Below are 25,968 nucleotides of genomic sequence, written 5' to 3' on the forward strand. Positions count from 1 at the left end.
ATGGCTTTTAAATAAATTAGCAAACTCAGACTTATGGTTATCAGTTATAGTCTTGATCCAAAAAGTATTTTAAGTCAGATGTTCTCAAATATGATGGAAGTTAAAATTTTTGATAAAATATAATTGTTATAGTTAAAGATTTTTCTGCAGGCTTATCACAAGTAGATAATGTCATAAGCAAATTTAATGTTTGTCTAGACCACATAAGTATAAGATTGCAGTACTGTTTAGATTGGGAAGAAGCCCTGAAGCATCTATACTCTGTGGTACCAGGATCTCAAGCTCCCTACCTTTTGCTATTTGGATACATAAATATCATGGAAAGAAAAATGACCTGAAAAGCAGATCTGGATTCTTATGCCATGATGCTGCTAGGTAGCCACTGGATTCTGGGCAAATCTCTTAGACTTTCTGGGCTTCAGTTTCCTCACCTATAAAATAGACTTGAACTAAATATTGCATAATCCTTCCTAAATCTCTGTGATTGTATTAACCTTCTGCTCTTAGCAAATGGTCCCTTTTTTCCACATAAGAACAAGTGGACTCCCTGTCTGGATAAATATATAACGTATAATGATTTTGGAGGTGGCAGTGGCTTTAGGCAACATGTAGGCACTTTCCTGTATCCATATATATTTCTTATTTTGAGAATAGATATTCCTGTATGACCATTTTCTCAATACTGGAATGTATAATTGAATGGAGGATATAAGAGATTTAATGTAGCTGAGTTTATAACAAAAGAGAAAATTATTTTGTCTGGGGTTGTTGGGGAAAAAATGTTTTTTTATTATCTAACTGGACCTGGGATTTGCATTCCATCTGTGAAATATAATTACAGACAACATTACCTCCTCAATTAGTTTAACTTTTGCATCTTAATTTTAAAACATGTTCTAAAGTTTGCACTGACTTTTCAGATTTGCTGAAATGTAATGTTTATATCCTAACTGAAATGTAGTTATCAAATTTATGTTGCTTTTCTCCTCAGTTTGGTATGCTTCAGTAGAAATTGTTTAAAGTAGAAAAAGATTAAAAATGAGACACATAAAGAATCAAGATTTAAGCCTTCCTTAAATTGAAGCATTTATAGGATATTGGAAGAAATGTTTACTCCCTCCCTCTATGAATATCTTTCACAGAGAGGCCCAGTGAAAATTTAAATATGAGTATTAAAATTTCAATTGTTTCATTTGAAGAAGTAAAATTGCTTAACATTTTATAAGTGAATCTACTATTTTCCTTTTTAGTGCTCTTTCTTTAAACAAGTTTAGTGAATTGTAGCTACACATTCCCTAATATCTTACAATTGGCCTATCTGCCAGTTAAATTTTTATAAAATTTCACTTGAAATTTGAAACTTAAATATTCTTAGCTTCTCAGTTCACATACATTGAACTGAGTCCAGAAGTAGACCTTATTCTATTAATTTAAACTTACCTCTACCTTCTCTCTTACGTTCCTTACTCCATCGTACTGCTTTCCATTTATTTAGTGCCTATGGTGTGTCAGCTCCTATGCTAGATTTTTGGCATATTATTATCTCATTTAACACAATCTCATGAAGTAGTTTTTTCATGGTTTTAGAGATGAGAAAGGTAAGTTTCAGAAATGTGAAATAACTTGTTCATGGTCACCCAGGTGCTAAGTGGTACAGCTGGGATTAAATTTAAAGTCTGGGCTTCCCTGGTGGTGCAGTGGTTAAGAATCTGCCTGCCAATGCAGGGGACACAGGTTCGAGCCCTGGTCCAGGAAGATCCCACATGCCGCGGAGCAACTAAGCCTGTGTGCCACAACTACTGAGCTTGCACTCTAGAGCCCGCGAGCCACAACTACTGAAGCTCGTGTGCCTAGAGCCCGTGCTCCACAACGAAGAGTAGCCCCCGCTCACTGCAACTAGAGAGAGCCCGCACGCAGCAACGAAGACCCAAAGCAGCCAAAAATTAATCAATAGATAAATAAATAAAACAAATAAATTTATTAAAAAACAAAATAATAATAAAGTCTATCTAATACCAAAGCTTAAACTCTCTCATCTACTCCATACTGGTATTCTACCTTGTTCTTTTACTTTGTTGTTGTTGTTCATTCCATGTCTTCTGATGGCTAAAAGATTACTACTATTATTCTCTTTCTTTCATGACCTAGAATCCAGCAAGCTAAAGGTACAGAAGGTAGAGCCCTGGAACAGCGTGCGTGTGACATTCAACATCCCCCGGGAAGCAGCGGAGCGGCTACGGATCCTGGCTCAGAGCAACAACCAGCAGCTTCGGGATCTGGGAATTCTCTCCGTTCAGATTGAAGGTGCATGTCTGGACCCAGATTATAGGACCAGTAGAATATAGCATGTGCTGCTTTGTCTGTTCCTCTCAAGTTGAATTCAGAATACCAGATAACTCATGTCACCTGTGCTTTACATTGCAGCACCTTAGGATAAAGAGGAATTGAGGCTCTGGTTGGGTCCTGACACTTCAGCATCCACAGCCTCAGACTCCATTTCCTTGGCTGATGTTGGCTGTTATTCTGTCAGACTTTGATTTTACTGGTACCCTAACCAAGGACTGATTTGTCTTTTAAAGAATATCTAATTTCAGTTGCTTCCTTCCACCCAATAAGCCTTATTATTTATTTATCTAACAGAGACTAGGAGGCCCTGAACAATCCTTTTGTAGCAGTATCCATTTTTTAGATGTTTTTGACAGAATGATCTTTTAAAAATGAAAATATGGGGCTTCTCTGGTGGCGCAGTGGTTGAGAGTCCACCTGCCGATGCAGGGGACACGGGTTCGTGCCCCGGTCTGGGAAGATCCCACATGCTGCGGAGCGGCTGGGCCCATGAGCCATGACCGCTGAGCCTGCGCATCTGGAGGCTGTGCTCCGCGACGGGAGAGGCCGCAACAGTGAGAGGCCCGCGTACCATAAATAAATAAATAAATAAATAAACGAAAATGAAAATATGGAGTATACACACACAGCTTAAAACCCTGCTGTGGCTTGCTGTTATTCACAGAATAATGACCAAACTCCTTATCGTGACCTCAGGCTTTGCATGGTCTGACCTCTACCTTTCTCATCTAGCCTTATCTTTTACAACTCTCCTCCTTCTTCCTTGCTATCTATTCTAGCCTCCTCAGCTTTCTTTTAGGTTCCTTGAATATGCATTTCATCTTCCTGCCAGGAGTCCTTTGCATTGATGTCTTCTCTATGTGGATATTGTTCCCTACCATTCATTCCCCTTTCCCTTAGTTATACCTACTCTGCCTTCAAGTATCAGCTTAAATCTTTTTTTTTTCCAGCTTAAATCTTGAGGAGGTGTTTTCTGAACTCCTTGACTAAGTCAGAGTCTTTTTTCTTGTACTTTTACAAAAGTCTGGTTTTTTTCTCCCTCAGATCATTTTCTCACACTTTGATTAAAGCAGTTATTTGATGATTGTTTTGTTCCCCCATGGACTGCAAGCTCCAATAGGGGCAGGGACCATACCTTGTTTCACTCGTTGAATTTTTGCTTGCCTGTACATGTCAAGTTCTTTAATAAACATTGTTGAATGAAAGCAAGGGAAGCACATATATAATAGTAACACTTTGCTTCAGCCCTCAGAATAAATGATAAATAAAATATGGTCTTTGTCATTATAAACTCAAAAGGAGCTCATGACCTTGATGAGGGAGACAAACCTGAGAGATGTAAGTACCAAGTATGGGGAAGCACAAAGGAGATTCTATCTTTTGGTGCCCAATGAACTAAAACCTTCTTTTCCCCTCCTGTGTTGATGTAAACAAGGTGGCAACCAGTGAGTGATTCCAGCCTTCTCTTGCCCTGGTGGGCCAAGCCCTCCTGACCCTGTGCTTGCATAGGACCTAAATGCTCCATTGAACCTCAGTAACCAAAAGGTCAACATATTGTATGTAGGAGTGAGACACATTTTATGCAGTTAAGATTGTAGGTTGCTGTGCCCCAGAAGGGGCGATATCAACAAACAGATTATTTAGAGAGATTATTCAGAGATAGATTGAGAAATGGGGTAAATTCCATAATTTGATAAACAAGGAAACAGTGGCTTAAACAATAACCAGTTTGTTTCGAAAAATGTTGGATTGTCTAAAAGGATTCAGAAAAGTAAAATTAATTCACAGCAATGTATTGGATGTAGGATGAACTTTTTTTTTTTTTTTTTGCGGTACACGGGCCTCTCACTGTTGTGGCCTCTCCTGTTACGGAGCACAGGCTCCAGACACGCAGGCTCAGTGGCCGTGGTTTACGGGGCCAGCCACTCCGCAGCATGTGGGATCTTCCCGGACCAGGGCACGAACCCACATCCCCTGCATCGGCAGGCGGACTCCCAACCACTGCGCCACCAGGGAAGCCCTAGGATGAACTTTTGGGAAGAGTAGAGGTCAAATAACTATTGGTAATAACACTATATAGGCTGTTTATGCTTTATAAGCACATAAGCACATGTATTTTTTATAAGAAACATATAAGCAGTTTCTTAAAAACCCCAAACATTTTATAGTCTCTCTTACCTATTTACCTGAATTAAAAGGGCTTTGTGGTAGTGTTTTCCTCTGGAGAAAGGAAACACCAGTTTCTTCTCTTAATCATACCTACTTCCTACAGATTCTTAGAATGGTAAGGTGTTGATTCCCCTTTATCGTTACAGCCATAAATTAAAATACAAGTACCAGCAAGGAAGCCAAATAGATAACATATGTTACAAGAAATTATGAAATTTACATATGGCAGTGATTATCACATTACAGAAAAGAGTTCTTTAACTTTTAGGGTACACATATGTTCCCAGGTGATCTCCTTTTCTCTTTCCACACTCCCTGGGAATTCAGGCAGGAGTGAAAGTGGTGGCAATAGCTGTTGCTTTTGTGAAACTGGTGATGGGCTGATGCCTTTAAGTTGTAAGAGAAGGTATTGCCACTGTCGTGGTGTCTGCTGCAGGGCTGGAGGGACAGGTTGTTCCTCCCAACAGACTGTTCTCCTTTGAAGAATACTCCCCGTACCCTTTTGAGTTTTGGCCAGGGAGTTGGGGAGATGTCTTTTTTGAGGACATTTTGTGACTCCTCTGTAAATTCATTCTGATTTAAAGCAGGAGTCTGTGTCAAGGGCCAGAGAATAAATTTTTTTGGCTCTGTGGGCCAGAAGATCTCTGTCAAGACAACTCAGCTCTACAGTAGTAGTGCAAAAACAGCCATAGGCAATATGTAAATAAATGAATGTGCTGTGTTCCAATAACACTTATTTAAATAAACAGGCAGCAGGCTAGATTTGGCCCACAAGCCATAGTTTGCCAACCCCCATCAGCAAGTTGGAGAGCCAGTAGTGTTCTCTACGTGTGTTTCCTTGACAACAATTAGCTTACGCTTACGTGCAGGTGACAAATAGGAGAATAACAGTAGTATAGTGTGGAAATTGTGTTTCATTCATATGTGATTTTTTTTACCCCCTGGGCAAGGGGAGTTAGATTAGTAGCAATAGAAGGGTTAATTGTCCACAAGAAAAGCCAAAAAGCCTTTAGATGTGTTGCTACATAGGTGGGAGTCCTTTCAGCTTTATTTCAGGAAAATTAAGAATGAGAAGTTACACTCAGGTACCTTCCCCAGAAGTATACCCTCAGCATTGCATGGCTCTCAGCTTGTGAAGTTTCAGTTTCTCCTGTGCCCACCTTAATGGTGGCTCCACTGGCTTAAAGGTCCACTGCATCTACATTATTTCCCACCTTTAACCAGTCATTTTCATTCTGCTGTTTTGGGGTATGTTGCCTACACCAAGTTTTGTTTTTATTAGCGCTCTGGTTACAAAGCCGCATGGGTTTTGAGTTTGCCTCAACACTGTTTTTCCCATAAAGCCTATTATTTTCAGTGTGAGATTTTTATAGACTGCGAGGTTTTCAAGGAGTGCATTTATCATATAGAAAAATGCCTATGATTCTTTGTAAGGTTAAAATAAGATGACTATTCATCATATAGCCAGTAAATAGCTAATGAGTGCCTACTGTGTACCAGGCACTGTTCAGTGTTTAAAGGATATAATTAATAAGGTGGCCATATAATTTATCATCTAAATTAGGAAATTGAGAGTAAAGGGGGTTACTGTTAATAACTATTAATTAACTGTTAATAACTATAAGTGAATGAATAAGTAACTGTTGATACATGGGATGTGCTCTGAAGAAGTAACAAGATGTTCTGATAAGGGTGACCTCACCTTAGATAAGAAGATTGGAGAAGGCCTTTTGGGGCATGTGACACTTAAGATTACATTGAAAATTGAGAAGTTGGTTTATGTGAAGAGTGCGGAAGAACTGTTCTAGGCAGAGAGAACAACATGTGCAAAGGCCTTGAGGTGAGAAGTGCGTTTGTGTGCCTAAGAAAGTAAAAATAAATGCCACTGAGGCTGAATCCTTGTTATTGAAGGAGAAAGTAGTGTGAGTTGAGGTTAGAGAGATAAGGCAAGGACCACGTCTGGGCTGTCAATAGCAGCCACAAGCCATTTACATGATCTGATGTCCATTTCAAGAACAATACTCTTTCCATCTAGAATGTCTTAGCAAGTTTAGTGTATTAATAGTTCTTTCTCTTTAGTGGAAACCCTCAAGATCTGTATTCTCTTTTCTCTTTTCTTCCTGACTCCCATAGGCAACTTAGAACATCTTGTAGCCCCTGGTGATTGGTCACTTATTGGTAGTATATTTGTTCCCTATTACCAAGCTACCTGCCGGGTTAAAATACTTAATATTTTATCTATTTATCTAGCTGACCTAGATCAGTGACAAGACAGAGGAAACTGCTGTGCCCTCATTGGTTTCCTTCTTTATCATCTTGCTCTGTAAAACATTAAGTTAAGGAACGAGGTGAACGCATCCTTTCAAATTTTCAGCCACAGGCTAGCTATACTTTTATCTTCCCACAAGATGGTGCTGTCTTCCAGAGTAACAGTAGTCAAAGTTTGGGATTAAGCGCAAGGAGGCATCCCAAAACTTGTTTCAGAGACCTTTTTATCAAGTGAGATTTAAATTGCCTCTAACTTTAGAGTCTACTCAATTGGAACACTTTTAGTGACATTACCTACCAGGCTATTGTGAGGTTCAAATGAAATACAATTTTGTAAGCATTAAAAACCCTATACAAAATGTTGGTCTTTATCGTAAGATGTCTCAGAGGTAGATTAGTAGCAACCTGTCTACTCTTCATTGCATGAATTTCTCTGCTGCATATCTATTTATACTACAGTCATTGAAAAGGAAATGATATTTTGCTTACAAATATCACAGTGTCCCCATGCCATCGTATGTTCTTTCTCCATTAAACCTACTCGTATTTCTAATTTCTGATCATAAATTCCCAAAACGTAATCTAGGATTTTGAGACTTTCTGAGAATATTTTCTTCCTACATACACACATTCAAGGTGAATTGGTTGAAAATAAATATTCAGAGTTCCAAGCTCTCTGCTGATGCCATACATCATTAACGATTGTCCATCTGCTGTATTGTGAGAATTGGTTATGTTCTCCCTGTACTTCATGTAAGTGAACCTGCTCGGGTGAGGTTGAAGAAAGACCTGTATAGTATTGAACTCACCCTTTTTGTGGTGGTAAACTTACCGTAATTCTTCAAAAACACATAAAACTGGGCTTCTCTGGTGGCGCAGTTGTTGAGAGTCCGCCTGCCGATGCAGGGGACACGGGTTTGTATCCCGGTCTGGGAAGATCCCACATGCCGCGGAGTGGCTGGGCCCGTGAGCCATGGCCACTGAGCCTCCGCGTCTGGAGCCTGTTGCTCTGCAACGGGAGAGGCCACAACAGTGAGAGGCCCGCGTACTGCAAAAAAAAAAAAACAAAAAAACATAAAACTAAAGCTTTCGCATATCTGTTTTTAAACGAAATTTGCATCTTATTCTGATGATTTCCTTTTTTAACCTACCTATCATTTTCAGGGGAAGGTGCTATCAACCTTGCTTTGGCTCAGAACCGAAGCCAGGATGTGAGAATGAATGGACCCATGGGAGCCGGAAATTCAGTTAGGATAGAGGCGGGATTTCCCATGGCCGGTGGTCCAGGTGAGATCTACTCAATTGTATGACTTTTTACTAGTTTCCTTTTTTGGCTTTATTTGCTAGTGTATGATCATTTGGGTCCTGCAAGATAGGTGGGGGTTCCTGACACATTTCTGTTTATTGGTTCAGGAAAGCAAGACGTGAATCTATACTCTCAGGAGGCTAGAATCACAGAGCATGGAGCATATACAGTCTTTGTGATCTTTTGGGTTTATGCTTAAAGGTAGATGAGCCCTGAACCATGCAGCAAACATTGATTGAGTTTTCACTGTATGACAGGACCTATGCTAAGTGTTGAAAGTAGAACTGAATAAAACATCTTCTACCCTGAGGGTGTTTATAGCATAGTGTAGCTTTCCAACTCCCACCTTTCTCTGTGACTGAGAATCTGTGAGCTGAGAGTTCTTGCATGCTTATGTGTAATCTGCAGAAGTATGTAGAATATTGTGTTTTTCTCTCTTTAGAATTTGAAAGAGTTATAAATTTTTTGCTAACTTTTTAGCAGCCCTGAAATTTCTTAGGGATTGAACTCAATATTCTATGAGTCACAGAATATTAGAATTGAGTTGGCTCTCTCATTTGAAGCTGAGGAACCTGTGGAGTTCACAGAAAGGAAGCAATTTGCCCTGGGTCAAGTAGCAGTGGGCTAATATCACAGCTCTAACTCCCCAGATCAGTGCTATTTTCACAACACTAGTGGCTTTCAAACTTTTTCTGCTGCAGGATCTTTTATTCAAATAAGCCAGAAAAGCAGAGCTGCTATGGTTGAAGGAGAGTAAGTACCTGAAACTATACCCAATAATTCACCTCCCCATCTACCACAGTAGCTCTTGAAGAAATGCAGCAGAATAGAGAAGCTCAATTTATAAAGCCATTTTTCTGAACTGTAGCTGAAGACTTGGCCATATAGAATTGGAACTAGGTTTTTATCCTGGCACTGCCATTTAGCGTTTACCTCAGGCTAGTCAGTGTAACTCTCCAGGCAACAATTTCTTCACCTATAAAATGAGATAGTAGTGCCTATAATCTTTTGAGCTCATGCTTAAAGATGGATGAGCCCTGAGCCATATAGCAGACATTTACTGAGTTCCTGTTATGTGTCAGGGCCTGTGTTGTTGGGCTGTTTTGGAGTACTATATAGTAAATGTAAAATAACCAACCTGGAACCTATAGTAGGGAGTTAAAATATATAGTTCTCCATAGAAGTCTGAGCATTTGGTGTTAAGGCAGCTTGATGAGAGATTATAGGTGACGCTGTTGCCACTACTGAAGAACCAGGACCAGAAGAAGAGTGGGCAGAGTTTAGCCAAGTTGCATATAGTTAGTGAAAGAAAGAGTAGACCTAGGATGAGACTCAGGAAATCTGGGTTCTGGTCTCAATTTCTGGCCAGATGTCTTAATATTTACTAGCCTTAGTTAGCTGTAAACATATTTAATTATGTCCTAGAAACAATGTTATAGATCTCTTCCAGCCTTAAAACATTAGGACTCTTAAAACAATATCAACACACTAGTTGCAAGCTCTCCTAGTATCTGGCAAATAGCAGGCATATTTACTAAGCATCTCTGAAAAGTGAGTGTAAATTTTAGTGATGTGTAGGTAGTTCATTATCAACATAGGAAACTTAGAAGCTTTAGGTTGAAATTAGGTTAGACTGGTATTTAATGAAGGACACTATGATAATATATACAGTATAAAGTTTCAGGAAAAATCAATTAGTAATGATCTGTAGTCACAGTAACATTTTAACCCCTAGGTGTCTTTCTTTACTGCCAAGCATTCTTTAAGAATGTTTTTTTTCTGTTGTCCATTGGGATAATGGATGCAAACAAAATTTAACATTTGGTTAAACAGATAAATTTTTCAAGGGAAAGAGACCTTAACTAGCCTCTAAAACAATAATAAATAACTTTGGAATTGTGTATCTAGAATGTCTTACACTAAATTATTCTTAATGCCATTTTCTTCTCTTAGCATTGGCAACAGAAAGTTGACTGATAAGCAGGAGTCTTTGGTAATGAAAACCAAATTCGTAGCCTATTTTCTTTTCATAGCCTCATAGAATCCCAAGATTAGTGATTATACCATACTAGTCATTTAGTCATGTGTCACTATTGATGTTTTGAACTGATAATTCTTTCCTGTGGGGAGCTGTCCTATGCACTGTAGGATGTTCAGCAGCATCCCTGGCCTCCTATCAGGTGCCAGTAGCACCACCACCTTTTCCCCCCAGGTTTTTCCAACCAAAACTGTCTCCAGACATTTCCAAACACCCCTTGGGGGACGAAATTGCCCCCAGTTGTGAATCATAGCTCTAGTCCAGATTCCCACATAGTGCTGGAATGTATTCTATAGTATCTCTACTAAGCATGTAGGCAGCATGCACTTAAACATTTCTGAGGATAGGAAGCTGATTGTAGACTAAAAAAACCTGTTTCTTCTTATCTCCTAAGAACTTTCTCACTGTCTAATTACCATCTTTGAAAAATGGGGTGGGGTTCCTCAGAAACAAATCCATTTTTTTATTAATTAATTTTTTTATATACAGCAGGTTCTTATTAGTTATCTATTTTTTTATACAGCAGGTTCATATTAGTCATCAGTTTTATACACATCAGTGTATACATGTCAATCCCAATCTCCCAGTTCATCACACCTCCACCCCCACCCCCCTGCCACTTTCCCCCCTTGGTATCCATACGTTTGTTCTCTACATCTGTGTCTCAGTTTCTGCCCTGCAAACCGGTAGAAACAAATCCATTTTTAACAGGTAAACATTTACCTAATTGCCTTCTCCCAACTACAAAACACCTGAAAATGCTGGATGAAATATAACATTTAATGCACAGCTGAGCTTGTAAGACAGTAAGGGAAATCCCCAGGGCATGAACGAAGTCAAAGAAGAAATTTGAATAGCAGTAAACAAATGAGGAGATGCTGCAGGGGCTAAGAAATTTGAGTTTTAATGGCCAAGAGGGATAAAATTTGAAGCCTTGCCTTGGGTCCACATAAAGTAGTTAGAATTAGGAATCCTTCATGAAGCCAGGATTTTCAGTAAAAAGTAGATTAGAAAATTTTCACTCTCTGGCACAAGGAGACAAATGCAAAACTTGTCTCTCTTGGTCTGGGCTCTAGCTGAGGAGTGGGAGAAAGGGTGGTTGTAGAATTGTCTTCTCTATCCTTATGTATGTTGGACATTTAATGTATTATTGAAATGACCCAGGTACAGCTAAGCTAAGTTACTAAGTGGTCCTAAAGTGGTAATAATCGTTGAAACTCTCACCCCAAACCATTGCAGATTTCTCATAAAGCCTACTCCAAATTCATAAAATTTAAATTAGAGTCCCTCCCTCCAGAATTCTAGGTAATAGGAATATCAGTATGTTTAAAATTATGAAAATTCTAAGAAGAGGACAAGGCGCTATCAAAACACAAAGTGAATTTGGGGGAAAAACAGAACTTATAGAAATTTTAAAATTATTGAAGTGAATGACTTATTCAGCAAATTAGACACAGCTGAAGTGGAAGGTGAGTTTGAAGAAATTACCCAGAATACAGCAGACAATAAATTAAGAGATGGAAATATGAAAGAGGTCAAGAGAAGTGAAGGATAAGATGAAAAGTTGAATGTATATCTGAAAAGAGTTCCAGAAGAAGATAAAGAAATTGAGGAGGGACAATAGTGAAAGAGAGAATGGCTGAAATTTTTCCAGAATTGATGAAAGACATGAGTCCTCAGATTCAGAAGTCCAGTAATTCTGAGCCCTACAAATAAAAATAAATTCACATCTAGACACAAAATTGTAAAACTACAGAGCATGAAAAACAAAGAGAATGTTAAAAGCAACTCAGAATCAAAGACCAGTTATTTACAAAGGGAAGATTATCAGACCCACAGCTAATTTCTCAGTGGCAACATTGGAAGCCATGAAACATTAGAGTAATATTTTCAAGGTGATGAGAAAATTATTAACAGCCCAGAATTTTAAACAAAGCTATAGTATCAAGAGTAGTATGAATTAAAGACCTTTTTAAAGAGACTAAGAGAATTTACCATTAACAGACCCTTGCTAATTGAACTGCCCAAGGATGTACTTCAGGAAGAAGAAAATTGAACCTAAGATGGAAGAAATAAGAGCTAAGAAGGAATGGTGAGCTAAATAATTGGTAAACATGGGGTAAATCTAAATAAGCGTTGACTTATTTAGTAATAATGATGATCATATATGGTCTTTTGACATTAAGTCAGATATGTCTGTTGACATTTTTAAAATATCACTAAAATAATAGAATGTATAGCTTCTAAACTAGTAGTGGGGGGGTAGAAAGGAAGGGCATGATGAAAACAATACAATAAAATTCAGGAAAAGTAGGAAAACAGCATAGAAAAAGAAGGGTAAAAAGTAGTGGTATCATAAAATGATAAACCAGAATATACCAGTAATTAACAATAAATGCAAATGGATTATAAGCAGTGATAAAAAGAAAGTGATTAATAGATTGAATAATAATCTCAGATTTAGTTATGTGCTCTTACAGGAATGATATAAAACATAAGGTCTCAGTTCATAGTTAAAAGGATAGAGAAAAACCAGATGAATATTAACCAACAAAAAGGAGTATAACAATATTTTTATCAGATAAAAAGCATTACTGAGGATAAAAAGGACCACTGTATAATATAAAAGGAAGAATTCAGGAAGATAGCTAAACTTTTGTGTTCTTAATAACCTAGCCTCAAAATATGTGAGGCAAAAATGGTCAGAATTCATAGATAGCAAATCCTAGGGGAGATTTTAACACACCTGGGTTAGTAATTGATGGATTGAGCAAAAACTAGTAAGGATAAAGAAAGCTTGAATAATATAATTAGAATAGTTTGATATAATGGATATATTCAGAAACCATACACTAAAAATTCAAGAATTCTTAATCTTTACAAGAGTAACATTTATATAAATTGACCATGTGTTATTCCCACATCAGGTTTCAGTAAATACCAAATATTGGTAACACACAGATCATTTTCTCTGACCACAGTGCAATTAAGTCAAGTCAGTGGCCAAAAACAAAGAAGCAGAAGAAGAAGAAAAAAAAAACTGACCAACTAAAATATCCCATATTTTTAGAAATTTTAAAATATGTTCTAAATACCCAATGATTTTTTAAAAAGCAATCATGATGGGCATTAGAAAATATTTAGAAGGGAATAATGAGAATGGTACATATCAAAACTTGTGAGATGTAGACAGTACAGCATTTGGAAGAAAATTTGAGCCCTCAGATACTTATATTAGAGCAGAACATCAAATGAAAATTAACAGGCCAAATGTCTGACTTAAGAATTGAGAAAAAGAACAGCAAAGTAATAATTTAGGAGGAAGGAAATAATAAAGGTAAGAGCAGAGATAAGTAAAGTATGAATTAAAAAACCCAATGGAACAGAGCAGCAAAACCAAAGGATATTTCTTTGAAAAGACAACTAAAATTGATGATCCTGGTAAGACAAATAAAAAAGAAAGAGGCACAAGCAATGTCAAGAAATAAAAGAAGCATACACTTTAAAGGGTGTATTTTATAGTATGTGAATTATATCTTAATTTTTAAAAATATTTATTTTCCTTATTATTTTTCGCCGTGTCGGGACTTAGTTGCGGCACACGGGATCCTTTTTTTTTTCCATTACAGCGCGCGGTCTGCTCAGGTTTCTCTTTAGTTGTGGCACGCAGGCTTCTCTCTAGTTGTGGCGTGCAGGCTCCAGAGCCTATGGGCTCTGTAGTTTGCCGCACATGGGCTCTCTCTTTGAGGCGTACGAGCTCAGTGGTTGTGGCACGCAGGCTTAGTTGCCCCGCAGCATGTGGAATCTTAGTTCCCCGACCAGGGATCGAACCCACATCCCCTGCATTGGAAGGCAGATTCTTTACCACTGGACCACCAGGGGAATCCCTTAATTTTAAAAAAGAATGGAAAGAAGAGTATTCCATGAATAACTTTATGCTAATAAATTTGAAAGCATTGGCAAAGAAACAGTTTTCTGGAAAATATAATTTAAAACTGACTTAATAAGGCATATCAAATGAAAAATCTATAACTACTTAAGAAATTGAAATAATCTGTCTCCCTATGAATCAATTAATATAACCACAGGCTCAGATGATTTTACAGGTAAGTTTTACTAAATATTTAAAAGACAGATACACATATTATTTCAGAGCATAGAAAAAGAGGAAAGATGCTTTCCAGCTCATTTTGAAGTTGTTTTAATCTTGATACTAAAATTAAAGGACAGGAAGAGAGGATAATTATAGGCTATTTTCACTTACGAGCACAGACGCTAAATCCTAGAAAGTCTAATAGTATCAGAAATTAGAGGGACTTCCCTGGCGATCCAGTGGTTAAGACTTCACCTTCCAGTGCAGGGGGTGTGGGTTCAGTCTCTGGTTGGGGAGCTAAGATCCCACTTGCCTCACGACCAAAAAAACCAAAGCATAAAACAGAAGCAATATTGTAACAAATCCAATAAAGACTTTAAAAGTGGTCCACATCAAAAAAAGTCTTTAGGGACTTCCCTGGTGGTACAGTGGTTAAGAATCTGCCTTCCAGTGCAGGGGACACGGGTTCGACCCCTGGTCCAGGAAGATCCCACATGCCACGGAGCAACTGAGCCTGTGCACCACAACTACTGAAGCCCACGCACTTAGAGGCCATGATCCGCAGCAAGAGAAGCCACTGCACTGAGAAACCTGTGCACCGTAATGGAGAGTAGCCCCCGCTCGCTGTAACTAGAGAAAGCCCGTACACAGCAACAAAGACCCAAATCAGCCAAAGATAAATAAACAAATAAGTAAAATACTTGAAAAAAAATCTTCAAAAAATTTTTAAAAAATAAAAAGAAATTAGAAAGATGTGGAGCAAGAGGAGTTCTCAGACTGCTAGTAAGAGTATAAACTGGCGTAACCGCTTTTGAGTGCAGTTTACCAATATCTAGTAAAATTGAAGGTGCTTATACTTTAAAACCTAGCAATTTTAAGTATATAGTCTAAAGACACTCTTACGTGTCTGTGGAATACAGGAAAAACACATGACACTGCAAAGTTCTAAGGATAAAAAGTTAGTATTCATCAGCAGGAGAATGGATTTATCGGTTCCATAAAATGGGGCACTATTATAGCAGCCAAGATGGATGAATCTCAGAAAATAATATTAAGTGAAAAGGGAAACTGAAGAAGAATACATATAGAATGGTGTCACTTATACAAAGATTAAAAGCATACAAAAAATGTAATGCAGGTTATGTATGTAGGAAAGGTAAACATGCATGGAACTGTTAACCCCAGATATAAGATAAGAAGGAGGGAATGGAATGAGATTGGGAAGGAGGCGGCAGCTTCTGGTGTATCTGCATATATATCTGAAGGAGGCAGGGTAGAATGTGTAGATTTAAATAAGGTAGATGGTGGTATAAAAATTTTCCATACCTTCTTATATTTTTGAAATATTTCATTAAAAACAAACATTGTGCCAATGCCAGTACTCTATTCTAGGGATTTTTTTTTTCTCTAGGATTAATAAGGATGACCAGCCCTGCCACTGTTATGATACCCCAGGGTGGAAATGTGTCATCTTCCATGATGGCACCAGGCCCCAATTCAGAACTGCAGCCCAGGACTCCTCGCCCTGCTTCTCAGTCAGGTATTGACCTCCAATCTTTGAGAATGGAAGAGACTGAACTCCCTGCACAGATCATTACAAAATTCACCTCTCTCTGATGCCAAATTCCTAACTGCGCAGCTTAAATGCTGTCTTCTATGTAAAACCTGCCCTAGTTTCTTAAAGCTGAAAGTCATCATTTCCTTCTCAGAATTTCTCATTATTCTTATTCCTAAAAATCTATTCCTTGGCCTACTTAGTCCTGCCACTCCATGACCGAGAATTCTGTATTTGTTTTGTTTTTTTATAGTTCCTCAGAATGTGCTTTGGAGAATACTCCACATTTTATGTTTGGCTCTTATATCCACTTAGAATCATAAGCTCTTTCTAGACAAGATTCATCTTTCTGTCATCTCGGCAGTTGCTTTGCATTATAGCAAGTGCTCACAAATGTTTCATTGAATGATCCCAGAAGATTTTACTCTATATTTGCAGAATTGCCAAGACTGTGATTGCTGAAAGATCTAGGTTGCAGTAAGTTAATTATTGCTTTGTTGACTGTCTTTAAACAGATGCAATGGATCCACTCCTCTCTGGGCTCCATATACAGCAGCAAAGTCATCCCTCAGGATCTTTAGCTCCCCCGCACCACCCAATGCAGCCCGTCCCTGTGAACAGACAGTTAAACCCAGCTAATTTTCCCCAGCTGCAGCCGCAGCCGCAGCAACAGCCACAGCAGCAGCAGCTGCAGACAAGACCCCCACAGCAACATCAGCAGCAGCAGCCGCAGGGAATTCGACCCCAGTTTACTGCCCCAGCTCAGGTGCCTGTTCCTCCAGGCTGGAACCAGCTGCCTTCGGGAGCCCTTCAGCCTCCTCCAGCCCAGAGTTCTCTGGGCACAATGACTGCAAATCAAGGGTGGAAGAAGGCTCCCTTGCCTGGCCCAATGCAACAGCAACTCCAGGCAAGACCATCCTTAGCCACGGTACAGACACCTTCCCACCCTCCCCCTCCGTATCCCTTTGGCAGCCAGCAAGCTTCACAAGCCCATACAAACTTTCCTCAGATGAGCAACCCAGGCCAGTTCACAGCTCCTCAGATGAAGAGCTTGCAGGGAGGGCCCTCTAGGGTCCCAGCCCCCCTGCAGCAGCCCCACCTCACCAACAAGTCTCCTGCCTCCTCACCCTCCTCCTTCCAGCAGGGATCCCCTGCATCCTCCCCAACGGTTAACCAAACTCAGCAGCAGATGGGACCAAGGCCACCTCAAAATAACCCACTTCCCCAGGGATTTCAGCAGCCCGTCAGCTCTCCGGGTCGGAATCCTATGGTTCAACAGGGAAACGTGCCACCTAACTTCATGGTGATGCAGCAGCAACCACCAAATCAGGGGCCACAGAGTTTACATCCAGGCCTAGGAGGTGAGGAACACTGAAGCCATTTGTGTTGGTAAATTTACTAGAGATAGATCTTAGCAGAACTTCAATTTTTAGAGTTAATGGAGGGAGTGAAATAAGGATGTAATTATTTGGTTTTGTGGATATAGTGGTGACACTTGATATGACTTAGTTAACTTGATACATTATGCAGCATCTTACTGGTTATGTTTAAGCTAGCCCTCTGGATAAAAATGCAGGTAAAATTCAATATAGAGATGTTCATTTTGTTTTTCAAAATATTTTTGCTTGATCTTCTACTAGTAAATTAAAACGTCCAGAAGAAACAGGATTTTATTAACAGCTTAAGCTACTCAGCTGTTGAAAACATTAAGATTATGCAACAGAGCAAAAATGAAAAGATAAGAATAGGGTTTTGTTGGGGAAAAGGCCCTTCTGATTTTCAATTTTGATAATCCTAGTTAGTAAAATAGCATGGTGTTTGTTAAATTTGATTAAAATATAAAGGGGAATAAGTTCAGAAATCATTGACTTTTATAGTTTTATAATGCCAATGCCTGCTCCTTAGAGAGGGAATTCCACCAGTTATACCTAAAGGAGATTTATTTATTTATTTTGTAAGGTGCCTCTTGTATGAAGAAAAAGCAATGGAGCTTAATGTGTGAGAGGTAAAACGATTACAGTAAAACTTATCCATCTCCATGTTTATTATTTATTCTTATTAATCATTGATCTAGTGCACATGAATGTGCTTGGAGCTTTTCAGTAAAGTATAGAGAGTAATACCGTCATCTGATAAACATACCCCCCACCAAAAGACACCCATTGCCTACCCAGAAAAAAACCCTTGCATCTTTAGTGCAACATAGCAAAGGCATGTTCCCATGATTTCTGGTGAAATTAAGTTGCTCATCGGTCTTTTTTCACTCTCTTGTAATTACTTTTACTGACATGCAGGCGGTAATATTTGAATCCTAAGAAGTTTTTAGAAAGTGCAAGAATGTTTCGGCTCCAAACTTCACTGTTCTGGGCATCTAGCCTTGGATCAGTGGAAGCTGGGTAGTCCCTCCTGCAAATGTGATTACAGACTTAATTACAGTGGAAGCATGCAAATGGGGACTTGTCACTGCTAAAGAAAGGACAAATGCATATTTGTCTACAGAGTGTTTTTCAGGACAATGAAAATTTGGCCCTTGAATAAATGGACTAATACAAAAAAATTTTAAGTGAGCTTAGGTCTTAATGCTTTTCATAGAGCAAGTGATGTGCTCACCTAGGTGATCTGGCCACATCCAGGCCTATGTTATAAACTATGAGTGGGTTCTGAGATTCTCCTTATTACAGATTTGTTTTCTGAAATTAAACCTTCCTATAAAAGAAAATATTACTTTAGTAAGATTGCATCAGAGTACGGTTTTTGGTACCATAGCTGTCAGTATTTCAGCAATCCTTTTGAGGGGACGGTGTAATGATAAATTCAATATACCCTCACTTTGACGCTCCTGTGAATTGTTTCTGATCTCTCGTCTCTTCCAAAGAGACAAGCACAATATTGGGGAGAAATTTTCCACAAAGGAAATTATCATCCATTTCCCTCAATGGAAAAAAAAATATCACCTGTGTATACTTAATATCAGGACCCAGGTCTTTGTTTTATAGTAGTTCTTATCAGTTTGTGTGAATATGAGAGAATTTAGCATATTCCTTTGGTACCTGTGTTAAAAAGTATGTAAAGTTTTGGGGTCCGTTGTATTACAGAAAAGTGAGCCCTAAACCTTGCTGTGACGTGGCCTCAGATCACATTTAGGGAGCAGATTGCCATCTTTTCCTTGGCATGTTCTAAGTGTAAATTTTTTAGTATTTCTTTTTCATTTTGACAATGCTCATGTAAGAGATTGTGTTGATTTTTTTAACCATCTTTCCCAACCTTATTAAAGATCCTACCAGTGTGACAGAGAGAGCTAAGCCAGTGGAGACTTCATGCAGCTCATCCTTCCTTATTCATTCCACATCTAAGCAAGAGTATAAATTTGCTAGGTAACTGCCTTACTCGTTGTTTTCTATTAAGGAATGCCTAAACGCCTCCCACCTGGCTTCTCAGCAGGACAGGCCAATCCGAACTTTATGCAAGGTCAGGTGCCTTCGACCACAGCAACTACCCCTGGGAATTCAGGAGCCCCTCAGCTGCAAGCAAATCAAAATGTCCAGCATGCAGGTTTGTTCTCTGTGATTTATTCAGCCAGCATTTATTGAACATTGTGAGGTAGGTAGACAACAAGGATATACAGAGAAATAGAAACCCTGGTCCTTCCCTTTAGTTTTAGACCTATAAATAATTATTCTTTCAGGGCAATAACTGATATATTGAAATTAGGTAAAATGTCTGGAGAATCTAGAACCACCTAAAGAAAGGAGATAAAACTTGAGGTAGAGCTGGGGTCAGCATTTTTTTTTTCCTGAAAAGAACCAGATAGTAAATATTTTAGGCTTTGCAGGTTATATGTTCTCTGTTGCAACTACATACCTTTGCTGTTGTAGTACCAAAGTAGCCATAGACGATACATAAATGAATGACCATGGCAGTGTTCCATCCTGCCTGTCTGCTACTGCAAAACTATATTCCTGAACTCTGAATTCATGTTTATTTACAAACTGGCAATGGGCCTGATTTGGCCCATGGACCATAGTTTGCTGACCGCTCAGTTAGTGAAAGGGCAAAAGGTGTTTCTGGCAAAGGAGATGATAGGTACAAAGGCATGGAGGCACATGGCATTTTGAACAACTGTGGCTTTTAAAATCTCTTTATAGTTCATGTTAACATTGTGTATGCTAAGTGTCTGAATTCTGTGGTGTTTGAAAACCAGGCTTTAATCATTACAGGTTAGGAGGACAAATAGTGTGGAGCAGAATGGCTAAAAAGTATTTGTAAGCAACATTGTATAAGCCCAGACTTCATGTTTCTGGTTGCTTTAAGGTAACACATGACTAACCCTCTTACCCTTTCTCATTCAGGAAATTTGGACTGAGGTAGCACAAATATTTTCTGAACTCCGATCCCCACTTGGAGTTAGTTCAGTTATGTGGTTCCAACATTAATTATAAATCACTAAGGAAGGAGAATAGTTTTAAACTTAAAAAAAAAAAACCAAAACCTCTTGAAAGCTTAGAGAAGGGTAGGGCAAATTGCATGACTTCCCCTATCTGCTAATGCAAAACTATAATTCCTGAGCTATGTGAATTCATGTTTTCTATAGGAAGTTTTAAAACGGTGATAAAATCATTCATAATTCCTCCACATAAGCACAACTATTTTATTGATACATTTTTATATGGTGCCTTCCTCCCACATGCACATATTGTTTTGATTTCTCTGTTTATCCCATATAAGAGAGCTCTACTCTCGTCTGTCGTTTTCTCTTCTCCTACCCTACATTATTTCTCTTGTTAGCTTTTACTTCTTCCTGTGAAAATACTTCGTTATTTTACTCTTGCCAACTAGACTCTAAGGGGTCAGGGATTTGATCTATCTTGTTTATTGATGGTACCTCAGTACCAAAAATGCCTTGTACATATTAGGTACTCAATAGATAATTGTTGATTGGATGAATATACACTGGTATATTAGTGTATATTGTATATACAGTGGTCATGATATTCAGTTTAAGGCCAGTTTAGAAAATCTTCCTTAGGATTCAGGAAAAATCTGGATTGTATTAACAGTGGACAGTTTGTCCCCTGTCTCCTGGCTGGAGCATGGACTGAGCTCATAACTTCATTGTGGCTACCACTTTTTAGTCTCCAAAAATGAAAAAAATGGGGGGGGATAAAATAAGCTAGAAGGTTATTCTGCAAAAAGGGAGAGATAATATAAGCAGTTATAGGAAAGTCCCAAAGACCCAACAATAAGTAAACACTGCAGCAAGCCAAGCAGTGTTCTTTGTCTGAATTAGAAATAATTTAGAAGAATAAAACATGTCCCATGTGGTCCACCAGGGACTGCCACAGGGGAGGGTCACTGAAGTTTTAACATCCTTTGTTGACTGTCCTCTGTCTGCAGCTTCTGAATTGTCTTTTAGTTCCACCAGAGGCTCAGCTTCCAGATCAAGATTAAATAATTTTTACCACATTGGGGCAGAGGAGACCTGTCTTTAAGAAGTATTAGCTGTTCTTTTCTTTACAGTATAACATCCAGATGTCAGTCCAGATATCACATGCATAACCTTTGAAAGTCATTATTAGTTTTCCAAGGAGCATTTTTAAATGTCTTCTCAACTTTGCTGAGGTTTTCTTAAGTGGCAACATCACATTTTTTGTTTCCTGACTCATCTAAAGCAGAGCTTATTTCACTAGCCTACAGTGCTTTTCATAAATTTTCTTCATTTTAAGGTAGCTGCACATCATTTTTAAATAATGAGATGCTGCCTTTCTCTTTGTTTAATCTAAGAGAAAATAAACTTTATTGATCTTCAAAATGTTATCTTTAAGTTACCAAATAGGAGTAAAGAAATGGTTTCTCCTTCTCTATTGTATGGTCACTGAGAATATATGCCACAGTCACATATCCATACTATGGAAAACTCAAAGAAGTATGTTAAGCACAGCACATTTGTTTATGTTGGTCAGTGGATATGGGTGAGTTGTGTTTTTCTAATTAAGGTAATTTGAGAATCTTAATACCAGCAAGATAATAGTATTACTTTCTGAAACTGTGCCTTTTTTTTTTTTTAAAGGTGGTCAAGGAGCTGGTCCTCCTCAAAACCAGATGCAGGTGTCCCACGGGCCACCAAATATGATGCAGCCCAGCCTCATGGGAATTCATGGCAACATGAACAACCAACAGGCTGGTAGTTCTGGGGTTCCTCAGGTGAACCTGGGCAACATGCAAGGCCAGCCCCAGCAGGGCCCACCATCTCAGCTGATGAGCATGCACCAGCAGATCGTGCCCTCCCAGGGCCAGATGGTCCAGCAACAAGGAACCTTGAACCCTCAGAACCCTATGATCCTTTCAAGGGCCCAGCTTATGCCACAGGGTCAGATGATGGTGAATCCTCAGAGCCAAAATCTTGGGCCCTCGCCCCAGAGGATGACCCCACCCAAGCAGATGCTTCCCCAGCAGGGCCCACAAATGATGGCACCACATAACCAGATGATGGGGCCTCAGGGGCAAGTTTTGCTTCAACAGAACCCAATGATAGAGCAGATTATGACCAATCAGATGCAGGGGAATAAGCAACAGTTTAACACTCAGAACCAATCTAATGTCATGTCGGGACCAGCACAGATAATGAGGGGACCAACTCCAAACATGCAAGGAAACATGGTGCAGTTTACGGGACAGATGTCAGGACAGATGCTGCCCCAGCAAGGGCCCGTGAACAACAGTCCATCTCAGGTTATGGGGATTCAGGGGCAGGTCTTGAGGCCACCAGGGCCCAGCCCACATATGGCCCAGCCGCATGGCGATCCTGCTACTACAGCAAATAACGATGTCAGCTTGTCTCAGATGATGCCTGATGTTAGCATGCAACAAAGCAACATGGTCCCCCCCCACGTGCAGGCCATGCAGGGAAACAGTGCCTCGGGAAACCACTTCTCAGGCCATGGGATGCCTTTCAATGCACCTTTCAGTGGAGCACCCAATGGAAATCAGATGTCCTGTGGTCAGAATCCAGGCTTCCCGGTCAATAAGGATGTCACGCTAACAAGCCCATTGTTGGTCAACTTATTGCAGAGTGATATCTCTGCAGGCCATTTTGGGGTAAACAATAAGCAAAATAATACCAACGCAAATAAACCGAAGAAGAAGAAACCCCCTCGGAAGAAGAAAAATAGTCAGCAGGATCTAAAGTAGGTTGTGATGGTTTTGCCTAAAATCTTATTCATTTATTTCTATGTGAACAACTTTTTTTGATGGAAAATTTTAAACACGTATAAAATAAGAATAGTATAATGAAATTATCCCTGCTTCAAATTATCAATTCATAATCCATCTTGCCTTCATCCATGCTCTCCGCATTATCCTCTTGGTTATTTTAAAGCAAGTTCACTTTAAATATTTCTGTATGTACCTCTGAAAGATAAGGACAGGTTTTTGTCTTTGTTTTGTGTTTTTTATGACCACACAATACCATTAGCACACCTGGAAAAACTAATACTTCCTTCATATTCTCACATTTCCAGACAGTGTCCACATTTCCCTTGATTATCTCAAATTAATTTTTTTTTACAGTTTGTTCAAATAAGGAGCCAAACAAGGTTCATACGTTGCAGTCAACTGATATATGTCTCTTAGGTCTGTAGTCTCCGGAGGGTTGTGGCATTCAGAGCCTGAAAGGTAGCCAGTGCTGCCACACTGCAACTCCACAAAGCATGTCAGGTTTATAATGACTGTTGGGGAACCAGAAAGGCTGTATGTGTTTTGGAAATGAAAACCGTTTATGGAGACTCCCTTCTGTCTCTCAAATAGAAATGATTTTTTGTACAGGTGCCTTTCCTTTAAAGGCTCTTTATCATCAGCAGCAGCTTAAAATCTCATGCTAAGATGATTGGACCTTTTAAATCAGTTACCCTTTTGGTAAAGGTGAGTTCTTTTGCAAGATTATAGCAGGAAGGGCAATTAATTTATATTACATTTCCTGAAGCTAAGCATTAATTTAAGTTATATTTTTTGCCTTGATAAAATGTTTCCAAAGGGAATATTGATTAAACTGGATTTTCTGCCTTTAATTATAAAACTGAAATTCAGAGACATTTATTGCCAGAAAATAGTGACTGAGGAGTGTAAAACAGGTTAATTCAAATAAATTGCTAGAACTATAGAAGAGAGTAGGGGAGCTTTAGTTAAGGAAACAGAAATGTTCAAAATAAAACCAACAGCCTTTCTCTCAGCCTTCTCACGATATTTCTTTGGTTGTACTCTAATATTATATCATACTCACTTTTTTCTTGAATCTTATAAATCAAAATTCAATAATTGTATATTAACAACGTATATTTTTCTTGAATTCAGAATTAATAACCCGTTTGGTTATCTGATTTTTCCAATAGCTCTAAGTTAAATTCTTTACTACTATCGACCTGTGTGGGAATAACATTTCTGTGGCAATATTTATTCCTCCCAGTAATCTAGGAGTAAAATTGCAAGGTTCTTCAGTTGCCATTTGTATGGATTTTTGCTGTCTGCGCCAGCACTTAGGGAGATTGCTTACTTGTTGGGGCTACAGATTGTGAAAAGGGCCTTATACAGCATCAAGGCTCCTAGGAAGGGAGACAGTAAGTTAAAAGTAAGAGTGCGTGCTCCCAATTCTACCTCTAGCTTACTATGGAACCTTGGACCTGTTTTCTAACACCGCTGTGGGCCTTTGTTTTTTCATCCATAACATGAGGTAACTGGAACAGGTATCTGAGATATTTTTTTTAGCAATACAGTTCTTTGAAAGTAAAGGATACTGCAGAATCCTTGCCTATAATTTGAAGTGAGAGAGAAGTCATATAAGGAGCATATTGATATAGGCATCTGCATGTGCTCAGGACCTGCTTCAGGTTCTAAATTCCCATGTGCTAGGGCTTTTAAAATGGATTTAAGGTAAATCTTATGAAACTACAGAGAGTACAGTAAGGTAAAATACTGTCTAAAAGTGGGTGACCAATATCAGGGCAAAGGGAAACAAAAGGTAGAAAAGAAAAGTACAGCTAAGAGTAAGATTAAAAACAAAATGAGGGCTGTGAGCACTCTGGTTCTTTGGGAATGTGGGTGTTAGTAGGTAACATTTTTTTCTTCCCCACTAAAAATTCTAAGGTTCACCCAGGTAAAAATGAAAGCATCCCAAAGCCAATGGGGATGTCTGTTAAATACACATTCTGCAACAAAATTAATTAGCTTTGTTCTGGTATTCTCCGGCTTTCTTTGTTCTCTGAATACCACTTTCATTAGCCAATCTACAGCTTCTTGCAAGGTGTTAAGAATTGTTGGAGCCACCACTGCAATATTCACAAAAAAAGAATCTGGATTCCCTGGTTGAATTTGATAGCTACCCTAAAGATAATGTGGTTTCATAGGCACAGTACTTTATAATATTGAGAGCCCAAACTATGATCCCTTAAAACATCTAAGGGATGGATGATTACATGAAAATCATTATATCAGAAATTTGTAGAAAACACGTTGAGTAAATAGCCATGTTATTAAATTAAGTGGATTTTAACATTTAATGAAATTGGCAGATTTTTTATGTCAAATATTGAATACTGTATCAGACTAGAGAGATGTAAATAATGCTAAGAATGATAATGCAAGATTTCTTCAGAAACAGGGGAGGGGTTAAGCTTAGTTTTGTGTATAAACTATACAATTTACTCTCAAATGTGTAATTTATGTTTTAGCACCCCAGATACTCGCCCAGCTGGTCTGGAGGAGGCTGATCAGCAGCCATTGCCTGGAGAACAAGGAATTAACTTGGACAACTCAGGCCCTAAACTGCCAGAATTTTCAAACCGACCACCAGGTGATAAAATGTTAACTAAAGTTTATATGCTTCTCATCATTTATTTACAGCATTATAAGTCTTTTTTTCAAGGAAACAATAGTATTTTATTTTGTGTACTAACTAGGCTACTTTGGTGATTTAATGTGTCTAGTATTTGGAAACTGTGCCTTGATATTAAGTTAAAAAATTTCAAATATAACTTCTGAAGGCATGTGTGTGTATGTATTTGTGTGTATGTGTGTGTTTGTGTGTGTGTGTGTTATTTTGCTCAAATTAGTCTTCATTATTTGAGGTCTTCATAAAATCAGACTAAAATGTCAAGTGCCTCTTTATTCTTGTCAATATTAAGGTTCTAGTTGGCATCAAAATG

The 25,968-nt window shown here is 38.7% G+C and overlaps 1 protein-coding gene across 8 annotated transcripts in view; it reads left to right on the forward strand.

Annotated features, from left to right (window-relative positions):
* NCOA6 (nuclear receptor coactivator 6) overlaps nucleotides 1-25,968 on the forward strand; it is a 96,548-nt gene that overhangs the window by 45,593 nt on the left and 24,987 nt on the right. For 5 of the 8 annotated variants that reach the window (XM_032604787.1, XM_032604788.1, XM_032604786.1 and 2 more), the window contains 7 exons: nucleotides 2,149-2,304; nucleotides 7,948-8,070; nucleotides 15,632-15,760; nucleotides 16,291-17,136; nucleotides 19,181-19,327; nucleotides 21,843-22,959; nucleotides 25,495-25,616. In XM_032604787.1, the coding sequence (XP_032460678.1) occupies nucleotides 2,149-2,304; nucleotides 7,948-8,070; nucleotides 15,632-15,760; nucleotides 16,291-17,136; nucleotides 19,181-19,327; nucleotides 21,843-22,959; nucleotides 25,495-25,616 (2,640 nt within the window). Of the gene's footprint in view, nucleotides 1-2,148; nucleotides 2,305-7,947; nucleotides 8,071-12,131; nucleotides 12,220-15,631; nucleotides 15,761-16,290; nucleotides 17,137-19,180; nucleotides 19,328-21,842; nucleotides 22,960-25,494; nucleotides 25,617-25,968 lie in introns of those variants that run through there. The other 3 variants (XM_032604791.1, XM_032604792.1, XM_032604793.1) reach the window with 3 other exon arrangements.

Source organism: Phocoena sinus, chromosome 15, assembly GCF_008692025.1.
Source record: "Phocoena sinus isolate mPhoSin1 chromosome 15, mPhoSin1.pri, whole genome shotgun sequence".
Classification (NCBI taxonomy): Eukaryota; Metazoa; Chordata; class Mammalia; order Artiodactyla; family Phocoenidae; genus Phocoena; species Phocoena sinus.